Raw genomic sequence first — 9,475 nt, forward strand, 5'->3', positions numbered from 1 at the left:
CCAGACTCGAGGCGCGAAGCATCAGAAGCATCCGCACGACGGCAGCCGCGTGCGCGCGAGGGGGCGGGGCGCTCGCCTCCCGCGCACCTGCCCAGGGCCCTGCCCTCTGCCCGCGCCCCGCCCCTAGCCCCGCCCACGCGCCCAGCCCCGCCCACGCGCCCAGCTCGGCCCACGCGCGCGAGGTCCCGGTTCACGCGAGCGTTCTCCTGTGCGTCCGCTACCGCCGTAGCGACGGACGGGTAGGGGAGTCGATCCCCGTCGGTTTGCTCCTCTCGGTGGAGGGGCGATGGGGAGGCGTTGCGCTGGGGTGAGGTAGGAAGGAGCCCGCCCCTCGACGCCTAACCCTCCCGCGACGCTAGCCCCTGAGCCGTGATGCGAGCGTGGGCCCTACTCTCCGCGGTGCTCTGGTACCTCACAGGAGGTGGGGATCCTCCCGCCAGGTCCCCTGGCCTCTCCCATCTTCTCCGTCCTGCCTCCTCCGCCCCGCCCCGCCCCACACTGAGCCCTGGCTTCTCTTCTACGTAAAAAGTCAGTGGTTTCTTTCCTCCGCAGTTGGATGGCAGCGTAATTCCGAGCGCACTGAGAAAGGCTTCATTTATGGCAAGCCGGGACACCCAGGTAATAAGGACCTCTTCACCCGCAGAGTCTGCCCGAAGAGCCGGGGGCTCCGTCGCTCTGCTAAGGTTCTTCCCGAGGAGGGAAATGGAGCAAACATTTATTGAACGTATACTGTGTGCTCTGCTCTTCCCGAAGGTTGTTGCGTCGTTTCATCCTTACAGCGACGCCACTACGCCTCAGTTGTATCACCTTACCTAAAGCTGCATAGCTCGTTAGGAGCTAAGATTCAATTCAGATCTCTTTCTCTGAAGCCACCTCACTTCCAGGTGTCCCCGCTGCTTTGCAACATGCGAGGCCCCCTCAGAGGAGTGATTTCCGGGGCTGGAAGTCCCTCTGTTTGGAATGCCCTTATCCCTTCTCTTATTAACTAGAACTCCTACATATCCTTTACGGCTCAGCTCAAATGTCATTTGTCACTGTGATGAAACTTTCTCACACCCGCCAAGGAAAATTAGTCACAAGGCTAACTTTAGGTAACTTTGGGCCGGTTCATAGCATTGGTCAGGTTTGGAATCTCTCCGTGTTTGGCGGCCCTCCCCTTCCCTGCCACCACCAATTGTAGGACGGTGTCTTCTTTGTATGTTCAGAGCCTGGCATTCAGTAGGCTTTAAACTTAATATCTTGTGGGACTGTATTGGTTCCAAGCACATTGTTTGCTGCTTCCATCAAATCCGAAACAGAATAGGTTTTGCAGAAAATCTTCCTTGTCTGTCCCATTTAATTATTGTTCCTAACAGAGGAAATTTATAGTTAAATATCATGTTTGCCTTGGGGATGACAATGATCATCTTTAAAATAGTTTTGCAACCAAAAGATCCTTTTCTGATCTTTAAATTGATTCCACTAACCCATCAAATTTTTTTTTTATTCTAGTTAGTTCTGAATCTGTACATCAAGATGTATTATGTACATTTTAGCAACTAAGACGCGGGGCAGCCTAAATAAATAAATAAATAAATATTAAAAAATAAAATGTATTATGTACATTTTTATAAACAACACTATAATATCACAGAAAAAAGAAAAAATATTGACTCTGTAGCAGTCTAGAGTTTTAAGAGTCTATGAGAAGCAGAACGGACTTTAGCATTCCAAATGTTATAATGATATGCTGATTTTTAACACAGTGAAATCCAAAAAGAACTAATCAAAGTAACTTTGGGACAAAATGGTAGGAAATGTGTTTCTTAATTTAATTTTGCTATGTAATGTAGTTATATATTGTTTTATTTTGTCACAGTGAAAGTATATGTAAATTTACATCACAGTAGCCCAATCCTTGTCTGTATGGATTTGAAACGCGCTGAAAAAGAAACAGTGGACCCCACCTACTTATGGGTTGGGCCTAATGAAAAGCCATTAACAGGTAAGTTATTCGATTTTAATATCTTCTTTTCTTAATGATGCGAACATTTTTTAAGAAAAGCACTGTCGTTTATTGGAATGAACAAATTGAAATTTAATTTTAACTACAGATTCACTTACTCCATATTTAGACAATCATATTATATCTTGGTCTGTGCCTTATTTTCTCCTTATGCAAAAGCTGAAGCAGTAATTTTTGTACCTTACTTCCCAAAGCTGTATTAGTTCAGAAGTTTTTATAAAACCTAAAATTTATCCTTGCAGCACCTGTGATAGGAGATGAGGTAACTAATATGTAATTTTTCACGATGTTAGGAGGGTGTCTTATAATATGAGCATTGTTAATTTCTGTCTTATGTGAAGAAATTGCATAGAACTATAAGGCAGTGTGATCTCACTTACAGAATTACTGGCATAAATCAATTGAAATTAGATGCCAAGAAATGAATTAAAGAAAACCAAAATATATTTCAAAAGTGTACTTATCTCATGTGGTTTTCCATTGAGTAATATGACAGAGTTAAGATTTTGTTGAATTCTTGAAGTTAAAATAGTCCATTAATTTTTAAATTTTTGTATTTATTTGTAACCCCAAGTTTACTAAATAATGTTTGAATTGTTACATGTTAAATAACCAAGTAATTTACTCTTTCTGTTTAGGAAATAATAGAATAAATATAACTAAAACAGGAAAGCTGATGGTGAAAGACTTTCTGGAGCCTTTGTCTGGACTTTACACATGCACTCTTTCTTATAAGACTGTCAAAGCAGAAACCCAAGAAGAAAAGGTAGTAAAGCAGAGATATGACTTTATGATCTTTGGTAAGAATATAGACACATTTTAACTTAAACATTTAATATGGATCAGAATTAAGTATATGGTTTCTTCATTTAGTGAAAATGAGTCATATATAATCGTTATGACTTATAGAGTATTTTGGGTGTATTTGACTAGGCAAACTTAAACTGACATCAAAATAGTGTGTCCTAAATAATCCTCTTTCAGCCTCCCACTTCCCACTGTCTAGGTATGCAGGCACAATCTACATTATCACAACTTTGCCAGGTAATTTAAAAACTGGTGCTTAATTCCATAAAAGCAAATTAATGATCCTTTTCACTGGACTGTGCTGACAGCAACACTTCTGTAAATTAAGACCCTCACTGTCAAAATCTTATTTTTTTCTTGATACTTTTAACTTATATATATAGCCAGCCCACAGAAACCATACAATCTCTTGTACTGAGTGGATAATATATCATATGAAAATAACCTTTTTCATTAAAGTTATTAGTTGTGTATCTTTTTGTGAGGATAAACTGTTAAAACATTTTATTAGAAAAAATAAAATAAAATACCCAAAAAAACCCCATTTTATTAGATAAATTAAGTTCTGTGCTGGTTTGCAAGATTGATGGGATTTAATATTACATGTTACTTGGAAATTAATGCTAGGCACAATTGTTTTATTCTCATCTTTCTTAAAGCCTACCGGGAACCTGACTATTCATATCAGATGGCTGTACGTTTTACCACAAAATCTTGTGTAGGAAAGTATAATGATCTGCTTTTTAGAATGCTGAAGAAAATCTTGGATAATTTAATCTCTGATTTGTCATGCCATGTCATAGAACCATCATATAAATGCCATTTTGTTAAAGTCCCAAAACATGGCCTCATTCCTGAGCTATTTATAGCCTTTCAAGGTAAAAAAAAGTTTTAATATTTCTTTAATTTTACGTGTTTAATCTTAATGACGAAATTAATTACCATATTATTATAGAAAGCTTATAAATAGTAGGCCTTAAATGTTTGTTAAGCACTAAAGTATGTTGTTGGTCTTAACCTGGTTGTGGTTTTAAAAATGAACACATTATTTGCCTTCAACTATGATATATTGTTGCCTGTCTTTTAGAACTTAATATCATTTTATAAATATGGGCTTTAACTATGTAGCTAATATTTAACTTATAACTTCTTATAGAATTTTAAATTGTATTTTTGAGAACTTAACAAAAGGGAGAAACCAAACCAAATTTATTACTATTCATTTTAAAGCCTTGTAGTTACCTCCATTAGCCCCCAGATGGGGTGAAATCATAATGTATAAATCATTCAAATTGTGCACCTTTACTTTATTACTAGAATTACATAGATTAAACACATGCACACATGCATACTGAATTCAGCATTTGGAGCTTTATTGGAATGTTTGGAACTTTTTGGAATCTTTCTGTGAAAATGTTATTTTTCCCCCTCCAGTTAATCCTTTTGCACCAGGGTGGAAAGGTAAATGCAATGAGTCTGTTGACTGTGAAGATACCACTAACCATAATATCCTCCAGGTGAGAATTTCAGTGTAAGGGGAAAGTATTTGAATAGTATACAAAGCTATTTAAAAACTGAAATATGAAGTATTATTGATTTTTGGTTTCAGTTTTATAAACTGAGATTGTTGAGATCTTGGCTATTTAAAAATGTTTTGTTCTGGAAGAGTATATCTGGAATGTTATATAGCTCCCCAGGTTAATATTATGTATTTTTCCTATGACAGAAGGATGGATCACTGGTCTTTGTTCTCCAAATGTAACTAAGCAGCAGCTTGAAGAACAACCTTACAATCATGTCAACCTAGGTTAAAACAGTGGTTCTTCCAAAACTGTATCTGCACTGATCAAAATAGTTGCTCTCTCCTCTGCCTCCTTAGAGGCTAAGGACATAGTCTAAAAAATCCCTTCACTCTCCTCCTCTATCCCTGAGCGCATACCCTTAATATTGTGCATGGTTTATGGGTTGTTATTAGTTATTATTTAAGCCCCATGCTCAAAAAATAAAATAAAATTTATACCATTAGTCTGTAATGCTGATTAGAGAAAAGTTTTGGTTTCCATTTTGCTTGGCTTTTTGGAATTAGAAATAATGAACTCCCAGTTATCTACATGTGGAATAGACATGATGCAAATAATTCAAAACAAGTGCTTTTTAACCTCAATTTAGTTTTTCTTAACTGTTGTGCATAAAAATTGACAATAATTGGTAAGGTCAAGGCTAAACTAATTTTAGTATTAACATGCAACTTTTCAGGAATTCATCTGTTGTGTAAAGCAATGGCATGTTTGTATTACGTTTCATTGCCTCTGATACAGGAGGAGAAATTTCATAGTTTAGTAATTGTACTTCTCTCTGGTGTTTTTAAATCTTAGGCAAGAAATCGAATAGAAGAATTTTTCCGGAGCCAAGCATATATTTTCAACCATGACTTTAATAAAACTCTACCAGCTATGCATTTTGTGGACCACAGTTTTCTGATAGTACGAATAGATAGCTGTCGTCCAGGCTTTGGAAAAAATGAAGGTCTCCACAGCAATTGCGCTACCTGTTGTGGTAATTATAAAATATAAATATCTAATTATTTAGGTTATATAGTCAGAATTCACTTAGCATAATTGAATTGAATATTTATAGTGGTTCTCTTTACCAAAAAACATGTTTAATTAAAGGGAAGTAAAAATTCAAAGCCCAAATTTCTAAATATAATTATCTTCATGTATATGAATTCTGCTAATGTAATCTTTTGTATTACAAAATATTTCTGTAGTGCTTTTTTTTTTGGCTGCATTGGGTCTTCGTTGCTGCGTGCAGGCTTTCTCTAGTTGCGGCGAGTGGGGGCTACTCTTTGTTGCGGTGCGCGGACTTCTCATTGCGGTGGCTTCTTTTGTTGTGGAGCACGGGCTCTAGGCGTGGGCTTCCGTAGTTGTGGTGCACAGGCTCAGTAGTTGTGGCTCACGGGCTCTAGAGCGCAGGCTCAGTAGTTGTGGCGCACGGGCTTAGTTGCTCCGCAGCATGTGGGATCTTCCCAGACCAGGGCTCGAACCCGTGTCCCCGGTATTGGCAGGTGGATTCTTAACCACTGTGCCACCAAGGAAGCCCTTCTGACTTAAGCTACTATACTATGAAAGAAAACAAAATGGTCCTGCCTAGAAATTGTAAATAGGAACTAGAAAACAAGAAATAGGAACTCATAAATGAAGCAATGCAGAAGATACTGTAAAATGCTGATGCTAAAGGAAAAAATAGCTAAGATTCTAACTTTTTTCTGGCTTTAAGATCATCAGATAACAAAGTTTAAAACTTATAAATGGGGAGTTCTCTGGCGGTCCAGTGGTTAAGACTCTGCGCTTTCACTTCCGTGTCCCCGGGTTCAATCCCCAGTTAGGGAACTAAGATCCTGCAACACGCTCAGTGCAGCCAAGAAAAAAAACCTCATAAATAATCTTCCACACCTTAACTGGCTGAACATTACTCATAGTATAACATAGATATAGAATGTCAATGGTGTGACATTAATGGCAATTTGTATTATTGGTATAAGATACTTCTAACTGAAATTATAATAATCTACTCCCATTGTGTTTTCCTCTGCAGTGGTTTGTGGTCCTGGGACTTTTAGTCCTGATGTTGATGTTACATGTCAGACCTGCGTTTCTATCCAAATCTACGGAGCTAAATCTTGCCCATAAAACTTCAAACAAAAACTGCAACGTGAAGACTAGAGGTGAAAGCATTGTTACTTGCTTGTGGAGGTGGCGAACATAAGATGATTTGTTCACATCCCAGAGTGTCATAGATAGTTCCAGTAAGTAAGATCAGTACGACCAAAACATTGGAAAACATACCTTTTAGAAACCCTAAAAAGATAGTTGACATGGCATTTCTAAGAAGGCATTTAATATCTCCAGTGTGCAAAGGAAAGTGTAAGTATCAGTGGATGAGTTTTATTGAAATATGTTTTGTTGTTTACAAACAATCTGTTTCCATGTACCTAAGACTATATTAAGATCAAGAAGAGTAGCAAAGTATAATATAATAAAAACATTGTACTTTCCATGTATTATTTTGTTTGATATCACTCTTATATAAAGGCATATATATTACCTTTATAATTAGAACCAAAAAACTTATTTCTTTGGGTCTCTTTGCTTTCAGTTTGTTTTTAGAATAATAGAATTTATTAGTATAGTTTTAGGTTTACAGTATAATTGAGCAAATATTATACAGAGTTCCATATACCCACTCCAGCCCACACCCTTATCCCTCCCCAGTTTCCCCTATTATTAACATCTTGCATTAGTGTGATGCATTTGTTACAATTAATGAACCAATGTTGATACATTATTATCAACTATAGTTCATAGTTTATATTAAGGTTCATTCTTTGTGTTCTACAGTTCTATGGGTTTTGACAACTGCATAATGACCTGTGTCCACCCTTACAGTTTCATACAGAATAGTTTCACCACCCTTAAAATGCCTTATGCTTCACCTATTCATCTCTCTCCCTTACCCCAGAGCCCTTGACAACCAGTAATCTTTTTACTGTCTCTATAGTTTTGCCTTTTCCAAAGTGTCATAAACTTGGAATTGTACAGTATGTAGACTTTCCAGACTGGCTTCTTTCACTTACCAATATTCATTTAAGGTTCCTCCATGTCTTTTTGTGACTTAATAGATCATTTTTTATTGCTGAATAATATTCCATCATATGGGTGTGTAAAGGACATCTTGGTTGCTTCCAGTTTTTGGTGATTATGAATAAAGTTGCTATAAATATTTGTGTACAGGTTTTTGTATGGGCACAAGTTTTCAAATCAATTGCGTAAATACATAGGAGCATGACTGCTGGATTGTATAGTAAAATTATGTTTAGTTTTGTAAGAAACTGCCAAACTGTGTCTCCAGTTGGGCTACCATTTTATATTCCCACCAGCAATGGATGTGTTTCTTGTTGTTCCTCATCCTCACCAGCTTTTGGTATTTTCAGTGTTTTTGATTTTGGCCGTTCTAATAGGTATATAGTGGTATTTCATTGTCATTTTAATTTTAAATCCCCTAATGACATCTGGTCTGAGCATCTTTTCATATGTTTATTTGTCATGTGTATATCTACCGTTCAGATCTTTCTCCATTTTTTTATTGGATTAGTCATTCTTATTGTTGAGTTCTAAGAGTTCTTTGTATATTTTAGATACAAGTTCTTTATCGGATATGTGTTTTGCAAATATTTTCTCCCATTTTGTGGCTTGTCTCTTCATTCTTCTCACAGTGTCTTTCACTAAGCAGAAGTTTCTAATTTTAGTAAAATTCAATTTACCAATTTTTTTCCCACGGATCATGCTTTTGGTGTCATACCTAAAAACTCATCACCAAGCCCAAGGTCATCTAGGTTTGCTCCTGTTGTATTCTAGAAGTTATATAGTTTCATGTTTTACATTTAGTCTAAGATGAATTAGTTTTTGTGAAAAGTATAAGTTGTATGTTTAGATTCTTTTTTTTTTTTTTTGCATATGGATGGTTCCAGCACCATTTGTTGAAAAGACTATCCTTCCTCCATTGAATTGCCTTTGCTCCTTTGTCAAAAATCAGTTGACTACATTTGTGTGGGTCTATGTCTGGGTTCTCTATTCTACTCCAATTATCAATTCATGTATTCTTTCATCAATACCATACTGCCTTGATTTCTGTATAGTAAGTCTTAAATTCGGTTAGTATCAGTCCCCTGACTTAGTTCTTATTCTTCAGTATTGTGTTAGTTATCCTGGGTCTTTTGCCTTTTCATATAAACTTTAGAATTAGTTTGTTGATAACCACAAAATAACTTGCTGGGAGTTTGGTTGGAATTGCATTGAATCTATAGGTCAAGTTGGGGAAAATTGACATGTTAACAATTTTGAGTTTTCCTATCCAGGAACATGGAATATCTCTTTATTTAGATTTTCTTTATTTCATCAGAGTTTTGTAGTTTTCCTCATATAGATCTTGTACATATTTTCTTCAATTTATGCCTAAATATTTAATTTTTTGCACAAATGTAAATGGTCTTGTATTTTTAATTTCAAATTCCAAGTGTTTATTGCTGGTATTTAGGAAGGCATTTAACTTTTTTTTTTTAATTTTTTTTATTGAGGTATAGTTGTTTTACAATGTTGTGTTAGTTTTTACTGTAGTGAAGTGAACTTCCCTGTGCTATACGGCAGGTTCTTATTAGTCATCTATTTTATACATATTAGTGTATATACGTCAATCCCAATCTCCCAATTCATCCCACACCCACCCCCCACCGCTTCCCCCCTTGGTTTCCATATGTATATTAACCTTATATCCTGTGATCTTTCTCTAATTGCTTATTAATTCCAGGAAGTCTTTTGTAAATTCTTTGGGATTTTCTACTTAGACAATCATGTCATCTGCAAACAGAACAGTTTTATTTCTTCCTTCCGAATCTGTATATCTTTTATTTCCTTATCTAGTCTTATTGCATTAGCTAGAACTTACAGTATGATGTTCTGTAAGTTCTCCTCTATTCCTAGTTTGCTGAAAGCTTTTATCATGAATGGGTATTGGATTTTGCCAAATGCTTTTTCTGCATTTATTGATGTGATCATGTGATTTTTTTTATCTTTCGTCTGTTGATGTGATGGATTACATTAATTG

General features: G+C 36.6%; 1 protein-coding gene across 2 annotated transcripts; it reads left to right on the plus strand.

Moving 5' to 3' along the window:
* Positions 1–168: 168 nt before the first annotated feature.
* Positions 169–9,475, plus strand: ZPBP2 (zona pellucida binding protein 2). Of its 2 annotated transcripts, XM_082442479.1 has the most exons (8): positions 169–421; positions 553–618; positions 1,859–1,984; positions 2,644–2,805; positions 3,472–3,690; positions 4,247–4,329; positions 5,188–5,368; positions 6,410–9,475. In XM_082442479.1, exons 1-8 carry the CDS (start codon positions 373–375, stop codon positions 6,502–6,504), a joined length of 981 nt encoding a protein of 326 aa, XP_082298605.1. In that variant the 5' UTR covers positions 169–372; the 3' UTR covers positions 6,505–9,475. The 2 variants fall into 2 exon arrangements, with proteins under 2 accessions (XP_082298605.1, XP_082298606.1); XM_082442480.1 differs by lacking the exon at positions 553–618.

The sequence above is a fragment of the Balaenoptera physalus genome (assembly GCF_965194825.1).
Source record: "Balaenoptera physalus genome assembly, chromosome: 20".
Classification (NCBI taxonomy): domain Eukaryota; kingdom Metazoa; phylum Chordata; class Mammalia; order Artiodactyla; family Balaenopteridae; genus Balaenoptera; species Balaenoptera physalus.

Excerpts from the sequence above, each read along its gene's own strand:
- ZPBP2 (XM_082442479.1), top strand. The coding sequence starts at position 373 with ATGCGAGCGTGGGCCCTACTCTCCGCGGTGCTCTGGTACCTCACAGGA. Across the intron at positions 422-552 it reads GCTCTGGTACCTCACAGGAG|TTGGATGGCAGCGTAATTCC; the intron begins GTGGGGATCCTC and ends TTTCCTCCGCAG. Across the intron at positions 2,806-3,471 it reads ATATGACTTTATGATCTTTG|CCTACCGGGAACCTGACTAT; the intron begins GTAAGAATATAG and ends TCTTTCTTAAAG.